Consider the following 22,511-nt stretch of genomic DNA (forward strand, 5'->3'; position numbering starts at 1 on the left):
ATTAATTTACATATTTTTTTCCATCAACTAATTTTCTTGTTAATTAGTATTGATATTAACAAAAGTTCAACTGAAAGCCCATTTTCAAAGGATTAAAGAAAATTAGATTTATAAGATCGAGGCTTTTTGCTGCAAGGGTGAGATCAGTGCTTTCCAACCAAGTTTTAAGGCAAGGTGTTTTGATGGGACTGAGAGATCAAAAACAAGACATCCGTAAGGCCACATATGACATCCCAAACCTTGACCATTTTTGTCCTTGAAAAGCAGGCACATCTATCCAAGTTGTGCTTAAATTCTGATTTGTTTCAATTGAATTTTGTGAGGTTAGAGGTTTGGAATAGGTTACTTTTAGTACTGTTGTCGCACTGATGATAAAACCTAATCAGAATACAAGATCTGTTGGTGTTTGCAACTTGAGATGTAACTTACTCCTAATAATTCATAGTTTGTCAATTTGAATAATCTTGATTCAAATTGAAATTGGACAAAAAACAGCTCGAGCTGAATTCTGAATTCAAACTGAACAAAAAATTAACAATATGTTGCATACGAAATGTTGAGCACAGGTTTAAACTACCAAAAGGACAATTCCCCAAGCTTTTTAGGTGCAAACTTGTAGCAAGATACAGTAACTTCTGATATGTTTTTAAAAAAATTCTGAATCCAGGTTTAAAAAAAATTATACTTTATACTATTAATTAAGATAGCTCATATTTGAATGTGCAAATATTTTAGTTTGCAAGCATTTGCATTTGTGTGGCAATATTCCATTTTCTGAGGAGATAGAAAAAAAAAACCGTAGAACAAGTCCACGTAAAGTGCAATATGGAATTTACCTCAATTGAGCTAATTGTTAGACCCGGGCTGCGTTAAACCTCTGCACGGGCAGAAGACGCAAGATGTACCCTTCCATTCACAGGAAGCACTGTACGACTGTGGGAAGAGAAAATTATACTTTAAAGGCCCGAACCATAACAAGAATCAACAGTACATTGTTGAAATAGTTCACCAATTTATATATTATCCAGCAGAGGAAACATCTTTTCACAAGGGCTTAGATTCCCATAGTCATTGGATATATTTATATCCAGTGAAAGTGTACCTTCCTGCTTCAATTGTTCAATTTCCTCTACAGTATAATGTTCTTTCCTTTAAAGGGAACATTTACTCTGTCTTCACTTGGGCTACCACTGAGAAATCTGCAACAGAAGTAAAAAAAGGGCTCTAAATTTTGCCCACCACTGAGGAAAATCTATTTGGATTCTTCTGAACAGAATCTATGGCAGACCATTGGGCAGATGGACATTATAATAGAAAAGATCCGGGAGCTAAGTAACGTCAATATATCCAAGGAAGAGCCCAAAAGAAACTTCAGGAACAGCAAGTAAAAGGATACATCATCCAAAGAGGATGTCACATGAACATGACATCCTTTGAGAAACTGGTGCATAATGCAGGGGTGCCAAAATGCAGTATATCATCACCCTTGCTTTCCCATTCTTTAGGTGTTTCATTTAAAATACTGCAAGGTTCGAGACTTCCAAGTTGGTTGAAAAAAGCAATAATCAGTCTATGCAGCAAAGAGTGCCCGCATCAAAGGCCGTAAGCTGGGCACTGACCAAGACTACTCCATAAACACTCCAAAGGCAAGTCCAAACCCAATGGTTTCTCTTAATTGGGTTAAAACAAGTGTGGAGTGATGCTAACTACAAATTTAACAAGAAAATTGTTTACGTGAAGTAAGGTTTCAGCGAGGAAGAGGGGAAGCGGCGAATCCTCGCCAGTGAATCATCCAGAGTCGATCCTGGTGCTATTATTTAACTTAGCACTTTAACCAAAGACCACAGTAAAAATTTGTTTGCTGAAACTGATGCTTGAGCTTCTATGCAGCCAGAGTTTTAGAGGTCACATATCGAGCAGATGTTCTAAGATTGTAGTCAGCTAACTTTAATGGAACCTTAACTTGAAACTATCAAAAACATTGGAATTTCCTCCTTTTACTAGTGAAAGTTCTCCTTGCAAATTAATCAAAGGGAATTTCCATCAACAACGTCAGGCACCATGGTTGGTGGCCCATAATTTCAAGTATTCCACACGTGCCCTTCGTAGTCATATGGAAGATCAGAAAGGACAGAATCACAGAGGATTTCCTGTGCCAAGATAAACCATGGAGAACAAACTCCTGCATTACTAAACCTTGAGCAGCATCATTTTAATTGTACATTTTCATTGAAACAAAAATCAGATTTGTATAAAAGGCAGATATCTACACTAAATGTACTGACCAAGTTCAATAATTTCTGAATGTAAATGTTTGGATGGTAAATATCCCCACCTCCCCAAAATGTTAGACATGTTCATGCAGCTTATCATGTACTGAGCTTTCCATCTTAAAAATATTTCAGAGGGAAATATGTTATTACAAGGGGGAAATTTATCTCCCATGAATGTTTTTGCATACCTGTTGTGACAGGTTCAAAAGTAGCAGTGGGAGAAATCTGGAAAACATTAGCCTTCCTGATCAGGAAACCGCTTACAGTGCAGGAAAATAAGTCGAGCAAGGTTAAAGTGGTACCACATGCTTAGTGCTAACAATTTGTTATCAAATGGGATGATGATTTAACATCTCGACTCAGTAGCATACCACACAGGAAGACTCCAAACACAGGCTGCACTATCGCCCCATAGGGCAGGAGAAAGAAAGTAAAATGTACAGCTACATTTAGCACAAGTAATGGACAGTCAATAAATGCACATCTAATGTAAAATGACATTGGCAGTAGTTATACGATAAATTATAACTTCTAATTTGGGTGAAGAAAGAAGCTGTGCATTATGCAGGAAATCGGTCACAGTTGCACACGAGTATAAAAATGAGACAGGGTCTCATGTGTTGACTAAAAAATCAGGGTTTCACTCTAAATTAGTTTAAATTTCCATCCAATTTTTCAGTCTATCTTAAACATAGCATTCATTAGGGTACAGTACAACAGGCAGAGGGAACTCTTCAATATTCCTTTTTAAGTGGGCATGGACTCTAAGTATCAGTGGCCAGTTTGATTGTAGGGAGATTTAAATGGAACATTAAAGTATGCCTTCACCACACATGCTTCAAATAAAAAGCAACCAAGTGTTGTTGTGGGAGTCAAGCAGTTGAAAGAACCAGTAGCAGTGCAATATGTTAATGCCAGGAATGAGCCTTAAATCATAGGATTAATAGGTTATCTTAGGATCTGTCTCAAGATGGCCTCAGTAGGATGTGACAAAATGTTGAAATATGGTACCAGAAACTTACAGATTCAATTTTCACAATGAACTCTTAAAGCCAAAAATGCCTCAATTATACCTCCTCTCTGAAAATGCAGTGACCACAGGGAGGAGTAGAAACAGGTGTTTGCCCAGCCGTAATTACAACTTTTCTGCCGTGGTAGATGGAGAGGTATTTTGATGGTACAGAAAGAACAATGGTGCAGTGTAAAACTGAGATTTACTATAAAGTGAAGAAAGGGAAGACAAAGTCACTACTCAAGATCCAGTTCTCAGAGAGGTGCATGCATCAGGCTATCTCATTGAAATATTGGATGAGCTACATCCTATTTAAACTGTGAAAATGAAAATTATTTTGACCTAGTGAGGGAACGTTGAACTACAGTTGCAGAGTTAGGCATTTGAGTCAAAAAGCATTAGGCACATCTTACGTTTTACGTAGCTATAAAGGTACTATGAAAATCAGAGGAGATATCATTGGTTAATTGGCCACAACTCATGAACAGTTCCGCAATATTTTCTTTTGGATGAATTGAGGTCAGAATTTAAAATTCAATCAATCAATAATGATGATGATCTGAATTCTTTAACTTAGCAAACAGGGGTATCCAACACACAATTCCTTTAACAGCCTGCAAAGGCTCTGCTTGTTCCTTTCATCTTTGTGCACAAAAGTGGTTTCAACTTCAGCTCAACTGTAGTCCCAGCCTCTTAAACATGAGGCCTGAGGATCTTCAAAAGGTCACTCCACCTATCTAAATCTACCAATCAAGGAGCAACCTTTTCCATCAACTAGGAAAGAACCTTTAACAGTCCTCCAGCTTTGGGGAGTAAACAGGGCAGACACTAGAGGTTCCCAGCTTTCAAGCTTATGGGAAAGTGGAGCATGGGTGGTCTTGAATATTTTGTCTATGGCAGAGGTGGTTTGGGGGGGGGGGGGAGGGGAGGGGGCGGCGGCGAGGAAGAAAAGAGAATGCAGCACAATTCTGTAAAGATGGGAATATTTGCACACTGATGTGTTCTCATTTTCTGTATCATCAATGCAGCCTAGTCACTGGTTTGAACATATACATTCCAGCTCCGAAAAGTTGAAAAACCCTGTGCTGTGTTCCTGTTACCATAGTAAACAAAATGTATAACCAGAGATTCATGATTCAAAGTTTCAAGCATAAGATTAAAATATATCAGCTGTGCAATGCATGCTAGACAGAATTAAGTTCTACTCCCAAAGAAGGAAAAAAAAGCCCAAAGCACCAAAGCAGTTTAAAAATATGTGGGACAGTTTAAAAAAAAATTTAGTATATCCAATGGAAGATTGCTGTCCAAGCAGTAAAATAGAAAAGGAAAGCAGAAGGATAGCACCAATCTCACCCAAATTAGTTACATACTTTCATTCCAAGAAATTGCATGCTACTGCATAAAGTTCTATAGCTAGCTACCCAAATCAAGGATTTAAACCAGTTTCAAACAAGTCATACTTACTTAACTATGTCCTCCTGATCAGCAAACTCCTCATCGTTGAAGCCGAACTGGTCAATAAAATTGGACGTCATTTGTTGCATCTGATAATCAGAAAAGGCCTGGCAAACCCAGGACCAATGACAGGGATATAATCTTGATACTCAATCATATGAGGAAATTCACTTAAGGGGGACCCAAACCTTCTAGTAGAAGCAGCAGCTACCAGATTTCAAAAAGCTAAATTTTAAACAAGTCTCCATAGCTGTAAATTTGAGAATTACAAAGCATCGCGTCTACAATTTAAAAAAAAAACCCTGAAGGTGGTACCTTGTGTCAAGTGACTATCCTTCTTATGTGAACTTTAACTCCAAGTGTTAACAAATAATCCAAACCATAGGTAAGCATCTCACTGGAGTTCAGGCATGCCCTCATCCTACATCCACATTTTCAATTTCCTCTGGTAAGCACTGGATAGTAATCAGGAAACTGATCTTTTGCTGCTTCTGCCCCTGCCCCCTTCCTTTATTCCCCAGTTACAGGGGCCAACTGACATTCTAGATGGAATAACTTCTGCCACTGTAAAAGAGAGACTTGCATATATGTAACATCCTGTAACATCTCTCAGAAACATTCCACAAACAGCAATTAGATTAGTGACCAGTTACTGATTTTGGTGGTGTTGATCGAGGAAGGAATGCTAAAAGAACATCAGTAGATAACTCAATTAGTGCTGTGGGATCTTCAATATCCACCTGCTTCACCAAAGCAGGCAAACAGTCTTTGCTGTTTATGGTTAATTTGGAGGATAGTTCTCCTGACAATGCAAAACTCCTTCAGTGTGGCAGTGACTGCAAGCCTCGATTGTGTTCCAGCCCAGTCTAAGACTTGAACCAAAAACAAGTCTGACTTAACAGTGAGGGTGATACCAGTGTACACGAGTGACTTAGTATTATAAAACACAGTACATTCCTTATCTAATGGTACCTTTAGTTTATGTTGACTGTTGCAAGTAAACAAAAATCCTTTTTAGTTGAAAGGCTCCTTTGAAAATTGATTCGTAATCATGGACCTCCTCTATCTGAATTATAATACTGTATTATACTACAACAGGAATTTACTTTTGTGCCCTTAACATTCCTTTTCAAGGTGAGATAGCCAGCCCACTTTTTGCTGTATATATGTGGCAGCCCACTCCACTCCCCACTCCCAGCTTGCATGTTTATGTTATTTTGCAGGCCCCTGGACTCTAGTTTGAGAACCATTGTGCTAGAATACTTCCCAATCACAATTCTAGTTGCTGGTCTTATAAGCCCATAAAAAATTCAAAGTCATAAATTGTGTGAAAAGATGTAGCATCAGCATATCTGCTCTAAGGCAAGAGAAGAAATAACAGTCTACATTTCCTTTAAATGATCTGTGAACATGCAATTCACACAATAACTCCAAAATAGGGTTTGTGTGCCAAATATCAACAGGAAGTTAAATCTCTAAACATGTCTTGAAACAAAGTTATCCATTCTACTCAATGTCTTCATCAACGATGCATTGAATAGCACTGTAAGAAGCTACCTCAAAAGTCCTATCTTAGGCATTTACAAAATTACTATCTGTGCCTCTTCAAAGATGACACAGCAGTAAAGATGAATCACCTGGGAACGTATTACATTCTACTCGAGGGAAGAAAGAACTGTGACAGCAGCAGTAGCAATGTCTCAAAGAATAAATGTTGTATATCATTCTTGGATATGATTTTATATTGAGAAATCAATTTAAAATAATTTTAAGCCACATCTAAGATCAGCATTCTTTTGTTTCTCTGGGCAAGTAGCCTATAGAGAAATCTGACTAATTAGCCACATTCCCATGATGCTCAACTGGATTAGCTGATTACATATGCTTACTATTAATCTCTGTAATCAAAAGATAACCATGCCCAAATATTGCTCACTCTCTTGCTCAGACCTTTGAGTGGAAGTGCTACACTGTAGGAGGTGCTGTCTTCTGGATGAGATGTTAAACTGAGGCCCTTCTCAGATGGACATAAAAGATCCCATGACACTATTTTGAAGATGATACAAGTAGTTTTCAAAGGTGTCTTGGCCAATATTTATCTCTAAACCAACAGCTAAACTGAACATCTGATTATTTCTCTCATTAGATGTTTGTGTAGTTTTCAGACTGGGCAAAGGGGGATGAAATCCATTAAAGCTGATATTAAACCTGCTTGCCTGGCAGTAGGTAGTCACTTAACATGCCTACAGCAACTTGCATCCTTCCACCTGCTGCCTTCTCTTGGGTTGTAACCAGGTATCAGCCTTAGCTCAGTTGGTAGCACTCTTGAACCTGGAACCTTGTGATTCAGTTGTAAGTCCCACTCCAGGACTTAAGCACAAAATTCTACTCTCACTCCAGTGCAGCATTGACGGAGTGTTGCACTGTCAGAGGTACTATCCTTCAGATGAGACATTAAACAGAGGCCCCATGTGCCTGCTCAGGTGGATGTAAACGATCCCATGGCAATATTTTGAAAAAGAACAGGAGTTACCCTGGTGTCTTGGCCAATATTTATCCCTCAGTCAGCATCACTAAAAAAGATTACCTGGTCATTATCACATTGCAATATGCAAATCGGCTGCTACATTTCCAGTATTATGGCTGTAAAGCACTGAGACATCTGGTGGTGAAAAGCACTATTTTAATGCAAGCCTTTCTTTTTTCTTCGTAAGGTTGCTCCTTTGAACATGAAAGGGATATCTGTTGGAATGTTGCATTACCCTTCTCCAAATATGTAGATTAGGTTCCAATGACGGCAATAAAGTCCAACTGCAAATTTAAGGCCTGAATTGCAAGGGGGGGTGGGGAAAGAGTAAAAAGAGCAGTCACCGCTTCCTCGCCAAGCCAAACAAGCGACAATGCCCCAGTTAAGATGCTTCTTTATTGCATCTATTCATCCATGCATGCATTAAACCAGTTTTAATTCTACATATCCTTCCCCTCCCCGATGTGAAAATATTCAGTTTACCAACTGTTCTATAACAACTAAACTGGTCTGAGTTCTTAAAATCTGATATTCTCAACATTTACAGCCACAGATTTTTTTCTAAAACAACTTTTGACCAAGTTTGAGTTCTCTTAAGTACTTCTTATTTGAAAGATACAGCAATTGTTTGGTAATTGAAATCAAAGTAAAACAATGCTATGTGTAAACACTTCAATCAATGACATTATGATTCCAGAGTAACAATGCATACTAATCAGCGGATTGACCACTTTTTCAGCAGTTTGTGCTTTACAAGATGTTATTGTTTTTATTTTCCCAAGATGATTTTGTTTCAAAAAGTACACTTTACTTGCTCAGAATCTTTCATCTCAATCTCCAGGAATTAAAGTCCTTTCAGTTGAAGGTATTTTATTTGAAATTGGGAGTTTAATTTGAAAAATTACGCCCCCCACCCCCCCCCGACTATATAAGAACTATATGCCGTAAAGTCTTTAATGAGGATGAGGCAAAGTGCATATGTAGGACCTTGGTACATAATAAGCAATAATGGCTCTGAAAACTCAATCTGTTTTGGGTCTACTTTGTTTTCAAGTGAGAAGAGCAGAGAATATACTGCAACATTAATAATGAAAATTCTTGAACAAGTAATGCACTTAGCAATGAAAAATTTCTCAAAGCATCATAGCTTAAATGTTTAATATATATGGGGAGGATAATTTTAGAAGATTTTTCATTTATGTTTGTATTCATGCAAGCCAGGTACTTTATCTAATTCAAGTGAAAAAGAATTGTGTGGTAACTCAGTAAAATACTTACTTGCTGTAACCCCGAGTCTGGAGCAAATCCCGGTTCTTTAAAATCAACTTCATCATCACTTGATGAATGTATATTGTGTGTGCTAACCTGGAATATAATTTACAAGATAAAGTGATTCCACTACAAACCTAACTGATTATACTACATTCTCATTTTCTTTCTATTAGCATCTTCATGCATAATTACACAATTTTAATGTTAAAAAAGAAATTTATGATTTAATTCCAAAGCTCTTTCAAGTTCAATACTCAAAATACATACAGCAGAGCATGCAATTTTTCACCCTTTCCCATAAACCACCTCCACTCCCTCCAGAAAAAAAAGTGTTATTTTGTGAAAGTTAGCTCAGCAGTAAGCACAATTTTCTCAACTGTTTCCCCAGATTTCAAAACTGTAGACTATAATCTCACTTTACAGAGGAAGACTAAGTTTGCCTTTTATGCAAAAAACAAGACACAGGGCAGAACCTTCTGCCCGTCGGGCAGGCCTGTTGGGAGCGAGCCGCTGGCGATCGGTTACATGGGCGGGTCAATTAAGACGCCTAGTAGCACTCAGTGCAAAAGGGCTCAGAAATCTCCCTGAGGCATGGAACTGCCTCGGAGATTAAGTTCGGTTTTAAAGTTGAAAATAAAATTATTCAGGCATGTCCTCTCATGTGACAGTGTCACATGAGCTGGGACATGTTTATGAATTTTCATGAAAATTTTTATTTAATTAATAAAGCCTTCATGAAATCTCATTCCGCCCTTGGATGAGGTTTCATGCAAAACACGAAGGCTGCTTAGGCTCTTCGCCTGCCTGCCAACCTTAAGGTTGGATGGGCAGCCCTGTCAATTTGTTTAATTGGTTTATTAATGGCCTTAACAGGCCTTTGACAGTTCGGTGGGCGCGCAGCCAACTCTGGTGCACGCCCACCAAACAGAAGATCGGAATGACGCGTGGTGACGTCGGGATGCATGCCCGACGTCACCGCACGTCATCTTATGCGTCGGCACGCTTAAGAGAAAATTGTCCCCGTAAGAACTGCATAATGGCCAACTGACTTTTCAGAATAATTTCATGCTTTCAGAACACTGTGGGGACCTAGAAGTCCGTTCCCAATTCAAAGCATGGGAATACTCTTTATAGCGCCATTTGGAAGAAGGGGCAAGTTTATATAGCTGGTGTTAAATAAACTTTGTGGACTCTGTGACCATAATTTCAGTTGAAATAACACTGCAAAACATAAAGGCAACTGAGGTCATTGCCTTCAACTCTACTACAAACTCTGCATACTTGACTCGACCCACTTCCTTGGCCACTGTCTCATGCTATAGCCAACTTTTTGGAGCCCTAAGTGTCTCACTGACCAAGCTGAGCTTCCAACTTTGTATTTTCATCAAACGATTACCTTCTTTCATCTCCATAATTCCACAGCTTCATGTTTATGCAAATTGCTTTAAATTTCTATTTCCTCTTAATCTATCTTTCAATATTTGCATTTGTTTTCCAACACCTACCAGATCTATTGTATTCTTCTTATTGGTTTCTGCCAATGAACCTGTGGTGAAAGTCTCCCATTTTTCCCTGTAGGCCTCACCAAGATCTGAAAAAGTAGTATAGGAAACATTATTTTTAAAAAAAGATTCATAATCTGGATTATTTATAAGGCACAAAGTTTTAGAACTGGAATAATTGCTCACTGCCACATAATCAGTTCCATCAAAAAACCTTTGCCCTTGGTTTGTTTACACAAAAACGGTCAGTAAAAACCACTCTTTTAAAAGGAAATAGCATAACTAAAATGTTAATGTGTTATTTCCAAACATTGCTGTGCTGGAAAGTTTGGTTGACAAGTAGCAAAGAAAAATGGAATGTTAAGTGTCATAAGTCACTTATTTACCAAGTTGTGCAGGCATTAAAATTTTGTCAAACGTTCTTCATAGAAATTATCTTACTCGAAGTCAGAAAAATAAAATGTCCCTGACTGGGTGCTAGTTTTTAATACTTTTGCAGGTGCTTCAACCTTCAGGGGCATTTGAGGCTAGTGTATGATGTACTTAATGTCTCATCCTTAAAGAGATATGAAGACGGCAAGCAACAAAGATTTGTCTGATTCAGCCAGCAATGTTCCATTCCAAGAAACTAAAGATAAAAGCAGTGTTTTTAAAATGTCAGGTTAACTCTCTGGAGATTGTTACCTGCACTTCTGTACAGCACTTCGTTATTTAGTATTTTTGTTAGTATTCATTTCCATTTCTGCAAACAATTGTTAACTGTAAATAAAGTTCATCAGTAGTTCAGCCATTACAGTGACCTAGCACAACACTATTTCTGTGTTCAAAACTTAGTGAGCATAAATATATTCGCCAGAAACCTCAATTAGAATTTGGTAGAGCTGGGCTAAACTAAGCCAACGCATCAGAGACACAGCTTTCAGATCATAATTGACGTAGCCTGCTTGCGGAATCTGTTGTCAAGTTGTTTACGGGGAAAAGGAAGTTAAATGCAGTTAAATACAGTTCAATTTTTCTCTCCACCCTTCTCAAAAAATAGTCAGGAAATTTAAATTGCATGCAAGAGTTCAATTCATTTCAGTATTCTAAAATGTCCAAATAAAATTGTGCTTTAAGAGAAATAGTATAGGATTAGTAGTGGCTGTACTGAAACACATGTTATCAACAGAAACAAATACATTTAAAAATTGTACCTTTAAGCAGCTGATTCATTAGCACACTGTTTGGCCCCTTTTCAGCATTGTGCACAACTGCATTAGCTATCCGTGTTAAGTGACCCATGTACCCTCTCCGTCTTCCACCCGTTGATCTGAAAAACAACAACTCAACTTCATCCACTAAACAAGGGTCTTCCATTTATTCCAAATTAAGATAGCCCAAGTAAGGAAGGGAGGGAGAGAAAAGGTAATATTTCAAGAAATCTTTCTAGCAAAAGTAAAGCTGCCAATTTTCTGCTAATTGGCAGAAAGAAGTCACACAATTTTTTCAAGAATTTTGAAGGGATAATTTTCCAAGTGCAAATTGATACAATAATCAGAGACAAAGTAATAGGCACTACATATTTTATGCTCTCTCTTCAAAAAGATAAGGGTTTGATTAAAAATATACACCATTACTGCCTGGGCTTGCAAGTTAGTCTCCTTTTAGTGCTAAGATCTGCAATATCCTGAGATTTCAGTTTAATTGGTACAAATACAAAGGGAAAAACAGACTACAATTATATTATTACTAACCGCAGAGGGCTGGCATTTCAGATTACCAAGACACAACTAATCCTTTTGATTTTGTTGTAGCAAAAGATATGAAAACAATTATCTAAAGTAAAGCAGTTAAATGATTAATCAACAGTAAGCTATTAAACAGTGAATCTACTTGTCACTAGGCCTGGATAAATCATCAATAATCTAGAGAATATTGAGAAAATGAGTTTTCACAATATTAACAGATATATACAAATGAAGAACACTATCCTTGCTTACATATCCAGAGAAAAATTCAATACTTTTCAAAACTCAATCATATGCTGCTTTTCAAATGATTCCAAGGTTTTTGTCATACTACCATGTGGAGAGATTCTTGTGTGAAGGACTTCCTGATATCAGCCCCAAATCAACCCTTTGTCACATTGAACCCGTGTCTTTAGGACTACTATTTTAGTTCAACTTAAGTTTTCCAGATTTACCCTTTTCAACAATATTTACTATTTTGTGCACTATGATTCTCTTTCAGTCAGTTCCTTTCAAGGCTGAAAAACACCAATTTTTTTTCAGTCTTTCCTCACAGCACAGTTGAGTGATCAGGTTAGTGTTTCCATATAGGACCGCTTTGAGGTCTTGAATATTTCTCAAGTCTTTGACCAAAACTGAACCTTTGCAATTATATTGCAAATTCTGTTGCAATGTGCATTCCCTCACTCAGTCAAATATCATACAACAATGAAAACAGAAAATGCTTGAAAAACTCAGCAAGTCTGGCAGCATCTGTGGAGAGAGAAACAGAGTTAATATTTTGGAACAGTTCTGAACAAGAGTCACATTGGACTTGAAGCACTAACTCTGCTTTTCTCTCCACAGATGCTGCCAGACCTGCTGAGTTTTTCTAGCATTTTCTGTTTACATTTCAGATTTCCAGCATCTGCAGTATTTTGCTTTTATTACACAGCAATGACCTTACTGAGGTGGAATTAATTTCCAATAACATCCAGGCTACAACTTCCGCCCGTATATTTGATGATGGAACTATTCGTTTAAATTTACACCACCTAAATACAGCTGCAGCAGAAATTGGAACTAGGCCAAAAAGTAACTGGGTGACTATTTGAGGATATTAATATGTTTCAACATTAAGCAAATTTGTCCTGACCAAAGTACAACTACTTTTGTAAGATCTGTAAGTCACATTTTACAGCTTTGTCTGAAACCTGGTGATATGGAATCGAGAAGTTCATGAAAACTTGAACATTTTAAAATGCAGCATATGATTAACAATAAACCACGTAAACAAGTCAGTCAAGTTGTGAAAAATAGACAACAGTCCACTAAAGCATTAAGAGCCTACAACTTCAAAGTTCTTTAAGCTTTAAAAATTACACCAACTACAGCTATTAGTCAAAAACGTAACTCGAGAAGTTGTATATCAACTTTTTCAGTTCTGAAAATCAATAAATCTAATCTATATTCGTGGTTGTAGCTTTAACTGCTTGAGGCTTTAAAAGGCCAGGATAGCTTCTAAAAAGGTACCAGGAAACTGAGCAACAATTGAAAGCCATGGGATAAAGAAAATCTGCAATTCAAGCTAGATTTTACATCTGAGAGTGACCACTGATTTAGCAACACATAGCTCAAATCTACAACTTGAAAACTAATTTGTCTGCAATACAGCATACAGCTCAATTTTATAAATGTTGTAATACATACACAAATATACTAATCTAAATTGCTTTAGGCAGCAATATAGTCTTTAAAAGCATAACATATCTACAGAAGCAAAGAAATACCAATAGACACACAATCCGGGCCAATGTTCTGCCACCTTCCAGCGTGAAAATATACTAAGATAAAAGACTAAGAAAATATACTAAAATTCATTAAGTTGCAAAATTTAGTTATAGAGCTACATTTGCTGTAAAACTTCTTGCTATTCTAAAAGCAAGAGCCATAGCATCAAGCCCTGCATCTACTCAAAACCAGAAAATAATGTGGCTGCATTCCTAGCTTGGAAATTCAAAACAGTTTTAAGAACTTCATGTCATTGTGTGGTTGCACCTGGAACAGTCATCATGAGTGTTTCCCCCTCTCCCATTTAATGCTAGCTAGAACTTCAGACAAATTTCATAGTCGAGTCATTTAAACTAAAAAGAAAAATGATCATGTTACTTTATTATGAAGAACAACAGGCTGTTGGCATGGCTGCATATTTTCATCTGTGTAAAACAGACAACTCATTTTACACGTTCTTATTTTACCAAGAATTGGGCCTGCACAGGTCAATACAGATCGCATCAAGCTTTATATATATGTGGCAGCATTAAAAAGTTTAAATAGATTTATTTTTAACACATTTTTTGTACTCCAAGGTGAATGATCTCAGTGCTGGGTAATAATACATTTCGGCAACCAGCACTAGTACTCTCATGTGAGGGATATTGTTATGATCTTGAGAGGGGCCAGCAACTTTTAAAAAGAAATTCAATTTCCCAGTTATTAACTGAAATAATTGTGCCACAATGTTTCACATTTTAAACAAAAGCTTTTACTGCACAGGAGTTAACAAAGCAAATACTACTAGCTTAACACTATATTTCATAAAAAAACTTATTCTTTAAACCCAAAAATCCCAACAGGATACTTTCCATTCTACCCAAGAGTTCCCCTAAACTTCACAGAATCTTGAGCATCCCGTTGCTTCTCCTGGTGCTAAACCAAGGTGTTTCACAGCTCTTAGGAGTTCACTTTGATTCTCCTGTGTTCCTGCGATTTTCCAAGGTATGAGATTTCTTAGGGTCCTTCCACGAGAATCCAGCTAAGTGATCCTTCAACTCTCAAGCACCTCATGATTGTGGACACCACATCTCAATTATGGGCCTGAGAGTTTTCTTGCTTAGTGATTCCAAATCAGAAAACACCCTTGGTTTCTGATAGCTCTCTGACTGGTTTACAGCTCCTGGAAGACACTTTATGCTCCTTAAAGCTGATTCCAGACTCCAACTACAACTGGCTGTTCTGTGAGAATAACACAGATGAACTCAAAACCAAAAAACCTCTCTGAATCCATCCCCACAGCGATGTGGCACTCCTGCAATGTCCCAGACAAAGAACTCAAGTAATTAAGAGGCGACCCACGTATTTTGTTATCTCACTTCCAACTCACCTTATTAACCAAACATAGGCCACTCTTTGAATTGCAATTACTTTAAATCTGTTTACCAGCTTCTCACCAAGTGCTCTCATTTATCTTACACTTTAAAATTTCCAAACTAAAAGCTATACTCCCAAAACATATGAATCATGAAACAAGACATTTTGCGACAATATACAGTCAAGGTTCAGAGTAAACCTCCTTCTACTATGCCCCAACTACATGCTGCTACATCCTGATTTACTCACCCCAGACATTTTTCATATCAATCATCCCAATGGTCTCACAAGAGGAGAGCTGCTTTGTGCAACTGACTCAACTTTAACGAGAGACTGGATGAGATTTTCCAGCCTCATTATAGATAGAATACTTTAAACAGAGAAATCTTCATTTCATCAATCCAGGTTGAATTCAAACCCAGGTCCCAGAAGGGAGTAAGTCACCACAAATCCCAGGCCCCTCATAGTGCCTAACCTCCGAATAACATTGTTTTTTAAAATTATAATCTAAGAGAAACATTACTTTTGATTTCAGCTCAATGTAGGCTTGAGTCATTTTTACTTACTGTTCTTTTTCATTATTTTCCCACGCGTCAAGTATCCTCTGAATTAATCGGCACTCCGTAAACAGCTGGATAACAAAAATCTGAGTTAGTATATACAGTGATTGAAACTATTTATTTCATGAGTCTACTGACTTTTGGGATCAGTTAAGCCATTTCAGACTCAGCTGTTGAGGTACCAGATACTCAGAATAGAAGGTGAAAACAGTTTCTAAGCAAGCAACAAAGATGAAAATCAAAAATAGTATTTTTCAACTAGAACAGTTTTGATACAAATACCGGTTTTTAAATAAAAGTTTGCAAGAATCTTTTTATGAAGATCCCATTTTTTCCAAAATGGTAAAACATATCTTTACTACTAAAATGGTTGAGCCTACGAAAATCTTAAAACATCTGACACCTTTCTATTCTAAAAGGCAATTTATGGCTTTAATTCAGAATCCCCGAGGGTAAATTGCCCACACGTGAACAAAAATCATCTAAAAAGGATTTAAGTCACAAAGGACAAAATTTCCTCCCCCACAAGAACATTAATTCAAAAGGTGGAGCCATAATTCAGACAATTCTACAAACTGAAAGAAAATCAGACTTAAATGCATTATAAAACTGCCCTTAGGATGAGGCACAAAGAGCAACTGGGAGTGGAGAGTACAATCTGAGAGTGGCTACAAAGCACAGGAGATAACACAAGAATAATGGTTCATCACAGGGGGCCTGAATTGGTGTCCAAATGTTTGTTTCACACTGATGAACCAAAGTACAAACCAAACATGAACCTACAATAAATCATATCAGAAAGCATGCTCAAGATATCTCAAACACGACACACAATTTTTAAGTACAACAGCAACAAATACTTTTACCCGAATCAAGATTGGATCAGGAGAAACGCACACTAGTATATCCGACAGCATACTGTCCAACATTCATGATACAACTTTAACAACGCAATGCCCAATTACACAAAGTAAAGGTCTTACATGTTTTATTAATATATTTTCTCTGGCAGTATTGGAATTATCCTCTATATTGTTTTCTGTGCTGGCATCATGGGGTGGAGGGCTTCCTAAGATCGTAGCAATGCAAATTTCTACTTGCACATGAAGAAAATTATTCCAAACGTATCTGAAGTACATATCCTTCATTTAAAAAAAAATCAATTAAATTTCTGGATTCAGTGCACAATGAAAGTTAATTTTAATAAAGAATCATCTTTAAGTTCTTAAAATACTCAAGCAAAATAATTATACATTCATAGATTGCTGTACAGATAATTGTTTACACAAGCAAATCATCAAATGATAGCCACTTAGCCCATCCTGACTGCCGGCTTTGGAAGAGCATCCAATCAGTCCCACTTTCCTGCTCTTTCTTCATAGCACTGCAATTTTTTCCTTCCATATCCAATTTCTTTTTGATGTTACTACCTAACCTGTTTCTACCACCCTCTCAGGCAGTGCACCATAGACTAGATTGGGTGCATAAAAAAAAATTCATCTCTCTTCCCCTCCCTCTTTTTTTTGCCAATTATCTTCAATTCGCATCCTTCGGTTACCGGCCATCTTGTCAGTGGAAACTGTTTTGCCGTCTATATAAAACATAATAAATATGAGCAGGAGGAGGCCTCGAGCCTGCTTTGCCATTCAATAAAATGATGGCTGATCTGATTTGGCCTCAACTCCGCTTTCTTCTGTTCGCCATAGCCCTCAATTCCCCTGTAGTTCAAAAATCTATTTACCACAGCCTTGAATTTGTTCAATGATACAGCCTAAACAGCTTTCTGGGACAGAAAATTCCAAAATTTCAAGATCTTCTGTGAGAAGAATTTCCTCCTTACCTCAGTCTTGATTAGGTGGCCCCTTATTCTGAAATTGTCTCTCTAGTTCTAGATTCTCCCACATGAGGAATATCCTCTCAGCATCTACCCCATCAAGCCCCCCCAGAACATTTTATATTTCAATAAGATCATTCTCATTCTTCGAAACTCCAATGAGCATAGATACCAACCTGCTCAACTTTTCCTCATAAGACAACCCCTTTATCCCAGGAATCAAACCTAGTAAGCTTTCTCTGAACTGCCTCCAATGTAAATACATCTCTCCTTAAATAAGGAGACAAAAAACTGTATGCAGGACTCCAGCTATGACCTCACCAACACTCTGCACAGTTGTAGCAAGGCTTCCCTACTTTTATACTCCACCGCCCCCCCCACCCTTGCAAATAAGGCTAACATTACATTTGTCTTCCCAATTACTTGCTATACCTTCATGCTAGCCTGCATGATTCATGCACAAGACCCTTCTGTACAACAGCATTCTGCAGTCTCTCTCCATCTAAATAATTTTGTTCCCTTGCATTATGCTCCATTGGCCCACATACTTAACCTATCTATACCCTTTGCAGACTGTGTCCCTCACAACTTGCTTTTCACTTATCTTGGTATAGTTAGAAATTTTGGCTTTAATACACTTGGTCCCTACAAAGTCATCAACATATATTGCAAATAGTTGAGCCACCAGCACTGATCCCTGTGGCACCCTACTTGTTACAGTTTTCCAATCTGAAAATGACCCAGTTATCCAGACTCCCTATTTTCTGCAAGTTAGCCCTAATAATGAGCCCACATCATGAGCTCATATCTTGTGCAGTAACCTTTTATATAGCACCTTATCAAAACGCCTAAGAATTTTGAACACTTCTATTAAATCTCCCCTTAACCTACTCTGTTCTACATAGAGAACACAATCCCAGTTTCCTCGGCATCTTTCCCATGGATCTGACATCCTTACTCTCCTTTGCACTCTACCCACACCTCGTTTTCTAACTCCTATCAGATCTATAAGGTTTACATAGATTACTACAAAAAAATAAATGGTTAACAATAAAATCAGTTCCCATTGTTCAAACTATTAACTGCCTATAAATGGAACATAAAACACCAGCACTCGGTGGATCCTCACCAATAGCACCTCCATTGTGTTGAGTTTTACAAACTCTGCATTAATGCTGTGCGTGTTTGTTTGCAGAAGGCTGGCTACAAGTCTGACCACGTTCAGGCGTGTATTCCCCACTGGTGTTTCTAATACTCCCCAGGTAGTTTTCATTGCACTTTTCTACAAATAAAAAGGGACATAGTGAAGACAGGTCAAACAGATTATCAAATGTAATCAAAATGGTCACATTTTTATGGCAAGCTCTTTAATGAAATGCAACTGAACACCTTAAAAGATGCTTTGCTATCTTTACAATATTTGCTCGTTTCTAAGATTTTTCACCTTTCTTTAAATCTTCCCAATATGGCCATTCCTTTGGCTGCATAGATATCAATTCATTACTATGAAAATTGGGTATATAATTCTGTGTTAAACACTTTATAGTAGTGTAATTCTGATTGATGGTAACATTAATAGAAAACCCAGGTTACCGTCGAAGCAAGGATTCTATTTCACTATCCTTCACTCCAATTTTAAGGTGTTGCAAATTAATTTGTTCAATGCATCCCTGGCATTAGTAGGATCTTTGTGACACTAAATCTGCATGCTAGCACAAGAATGGCATGTGGAAGCCAAATTACCGAGAAAACCCAGCAGTTGGAGTTCTCACATAACAGGGAACAATATTTTATTAATTAGCTTGGTCACATTAGTGAAGTCATCAGTTTTAAAGGTAAATAAATCCGCATATATCAAAGTACTGAAAGCCATTAAATCCATTTTACCTTAGGAGGCTCAAGTAGTAGTTGATGGAAGTCTTTAAGTCTTAGTCTAATGGCTTGTAATGTGCTATTACTCACAGAAAAGGCTGCATGGTTAATACCTGTTGGGCAGATCTCTAGCTGACCTTCAAAACTAGAAAAACAAGTGAAAGTAAGTTTTGTATTATTGCTGCGATCATACAAGAGGAAAATGGGAAAGATCTCCTAAGCAATCAAGCCAACTCCAACTAGACATGGAGATGCAGATTCACCTGCACCCTCACCCCTTCATGTATGTCCTGAAAGGGGCAAAAAAAACCTGTGACCAATTTAGGAAGATACTCTTGGGACTGCTACCTTAATCCCCTAAGACAAATCAAGCAAGCTCCCAAAGACTACTGTAATTCAGAAGCCAAGCTATTACTGTGCAACATATATTTAATAACTTGAATGTCCTCTCTCAGGAACTCATCTAGTTCACTTTGGAAAGGCTGTAGTGAGCCCATAATCATTGCAAATTTTGAGAATCTAATCTAGTAGGTGCTGACACTCTGAAAAAATCTTCTGGTCCATCTCTTCGCTTGTGTTTTTTTATAATTATGATTATATAGTTTTCCCATTCTTATCCACTTTAGATCCAACCCTTCATTATTTCAAAAGCCACAATCACAACTCCTCTCAAGTCCATTTTTTTGTAATGAAAACAGAATAAATCCTGGAGCCATTTTGTTAGGCAAGATCATAAGAAATAGGAATAGCAACACATTTGGCCCATCAAGCTTGCTCCGCCATTCAGTAAGATCATGACTAATTGGATTGTGGCCTTAACTACACCTTCTGCCTGCCCCCACCAAAACCCTAGACTCCTTTGTAGATCAAGAATCTGTCTCACTCAGCCTTGAATATATTCAATAACCTAGCCTCCATTGTTCTCTGGGGAAGAGAATCCCAAAGACTAACAACCCTTTGAGAAAAGAAACTCCTCCTCATCTCTGGTTCAAATGAGAAACCCCTTATCCTTAAACTGTGCCACCTAGTTTAGACTCCCCCACATAGAAAAACATCCTCTCAGCATCTACTGTCAAGCCCCCTCATATTTCAATAAGATCACCTAATTTTTCTAAACTCCAATGAACCCATTTAACCTGATCATATAAGACAACCCCTTCATCCCAGGAATCAGCCTAGAAAACCTTCTCTGAACTGCTTCCAATGGAAGTATATCCCTCCAAATTTTGCCAAAACTGGACACAGTATTGGTGCAGTCTCACCAATGCCCTGTACAGTTGTAGCAAGATTTCCCTACTTTTATACTCCACAGTGGCAATGTGTAACAGTTCACTCGGAGTCAGAGTTGCTGTGGCAACATGCACCTTTACATGCATGTTGCAGTCTGAAGCTACGAATAGTTATGGTAGAGGCTTCAATTTTCTTTCCAATACATGGCTGACAAGGAATCTCTCCTGCTCTTAGAGTGTGCCACTGGCATGTGTTGGAAGGAATACCAGGTGGTTATTCAACCTGTCTGTATGAACGCACTTTCCTTGTCCATCAAGTCCTGGGTTGGGACTTGAACCCAGAGCTTCTTGCTCAGAGGCAGGGACACTACCTACTGTGTCACAAGACCTCTTTATATTCCATCCCCCTTGTAATAAAGGCCAACATTCTATTTGTCTTTCTAATTACTTCTTTGCCTGCGTGCTAATTTTTTTTTTGAGATTCACATATAAGGATGCCCAGATCCCTCTGTACTGCACTATGCTGCAGTCTCTCTTCATTTAAACAATATTCTGCTTTTCTATTCTTCCTCCAAAGTGGACAACCTCACATTTTCCCATATTATACTCTACCTGGCAAATCACTTAACCTATCTATATCTATTTGCAGACTCTTCTATCTATCTTTGTATCATCAGTGAATGATCATCAAATTGGCCATCAATTTAACTGTTCGCCTCCAGAGCTTTTCCAATGCATCAATATCACTCATTCCATATGCTGGTCAAAGCCAAATACAATATACTCCAAATTCAGCCTAAGTACAGCATTCTTAGTTTTATATTGTATTGTAAATACACAATCCAATTGCCCCAGTACCTAAAACTCCAAATGCTTTTCAAATGTTTGTCACACTGCTTGTTGGCCTTCAATAATTTATTCACTATGATCTCACATGCCCCTCTTGGTCTACAAGTTTTAGCAGGTAATCTTGTATTATACATAAATGCCTGGAGTTGGCTATTGCATTATGGACACATGCTTGAAGTTTCCCAAATCCAAATGAATCACACTGCAGTGATCCAGAGAACTATGCCTTTGTACAACACAGTTAAAGCAGAATTATTACATGGAGCTGAGCTCCGGATTACATGCAGAAATAACTGACTCACGCTGGTCTTCGAGTCTCCAGTAATGTCAACAATATTTGGATACAGCTCACAATTGCTGATTCAGTCTTTTCCTTATCAAGGACATTTGAAAGCAAGTATTCTAAAATTTCTTGCCTGAAAAAAAAAATGATGGGCAGTTTTAAGATTAAACAAGTTTCTATTTTCACCATTACTATTAGTATTAAAACAAAGAAACAAAAGAAAGACTTGCACTTATATAGTGCTTTCACAATCACTGGACATCTCCAGATGCAGCAGATAATTCACTCCCAAGAAACTCCAACAAACAGCAATGTGGTTATAACCAGATAATCTGTTTTTATGATGTTGATTGAGGGATAAATATTGGCCAAGACACCAGAGGTAACTGCCCCGCTCTTCTTCAAAATAGTGCCATGGGATCTTTTATGTCCACCTGAGCAAACAGATGGGGCCTCGGTTTGATGTCTCATTGATAGTGCACTGGAGTGTCAGCCTTGACAGTAACAGCATTACCAGAGCATATAAAAAGCCTACATTCAAATACACTGTGGAGATTTATGGTGACCAATTTGACAACTGAATTCTTCATAGCCACCATATCAAGTTTCTTTGCAAGGTTGAATCCATCTCCCTTAGCCATCCAACTGTCTTCAACAGAAAAAATTTCAGTTGGCATTCAACTGAGGTTCCAGTGAATGATGCAAGGAGGGAGCACATGAATATATTCCAAAATCTAATAAGTGATACCAATTTATTCTGCACAACCATTTCTGCTCAGTCAGAACTGCAATGTTATTTTGTTGATAAAAATGGAAGAATGCATTTCCTTTCTATTCCATAACAGTCAGGTATGGTATCTTTAAACACGTGCTCCCATATTTTATTCTTTGTAGATAGCACCATAACAAGAGCCTAACACAATTTTGCTCCCTAAAGCAAAATAGTTCTAGTGTATGCTGTGAAACAAATGACTACATCCTGTGAAG

The 22,511-nt window shown here is 37.8% G+C and overlaps 1 protein-coding gene across 4 annotated transcripts in view; it reads right to left on the bottom strand.

Moving 5' to 3' along the window:
• The window catches only part of LOC144684844 (serine/threonine-protein phosphatase 6 regulatory subunit 3-like), a 112,704-nt gene that overhangs the window by 40,373 nt on the left and 49,820 nt on the right, over positions 1 to 22,511 (bottom strand). For 2 of the 4 annotated variants that reach the window (XM_078549146.1, XM_078549147.1), the window contains 9 exons: positions 21,544 to 21,657; positions 19,179 to 19,308; positions 18,421 to 18,573; positions 16,441 to 16,599; positions 15,464 to 15,528; positions 11,235 to 11,350; positions 10,045 to 10,130; positions 8,546 to 8,632; positions 4,750 to 4,847 (listed from right to left, as the gene is read on the bottom strand). In XM_078549146.1, the coding sequence (XP_078405272.1) occupies positions 4,750 to 4,847; positions 8,546 to 8,632; positions 10,045 to 10,130; positions 11,235 to 11,350; positions 15,464 to 15,528; positions 16,441 to 16,599; positions 18,421 to 18,573; positions 19,179 to 19,308; positions 21,544 to 21,657 (1,008 nt within the window). The remainder of the gene's footprint in view (positions 1 to 4,749; positions 4,848 to 8,545; positions 8,633 to 10,044; positions 10,131 to 11,234; positions 11,351 to 15,463; positions 15,529 to 16,440; positions 16,600 to 18,420; positions 18,574 to 19,178; positions 19,309 to 21,543; positions 21,658 to 22,511) is intronic. The other 2 variants (XM_078549149.1, XM_078549148.1) reach the window with 2 other exon arrangements.

Source organism: Cetorhinus maximus, chromosome 9, assembly GCF_964194155.1.
Source record: "Cetorhinus maximus chromosome 9, sCetMax3.hap1.1, whole genome shotgun sequence".
Lineage (NCBI taxonomy): Eukaryota > Metazoa > Chordata > Chondrichthyes > Lamniformes > Cetorhinidae > Cetorhinus > Cetorhinus maximus.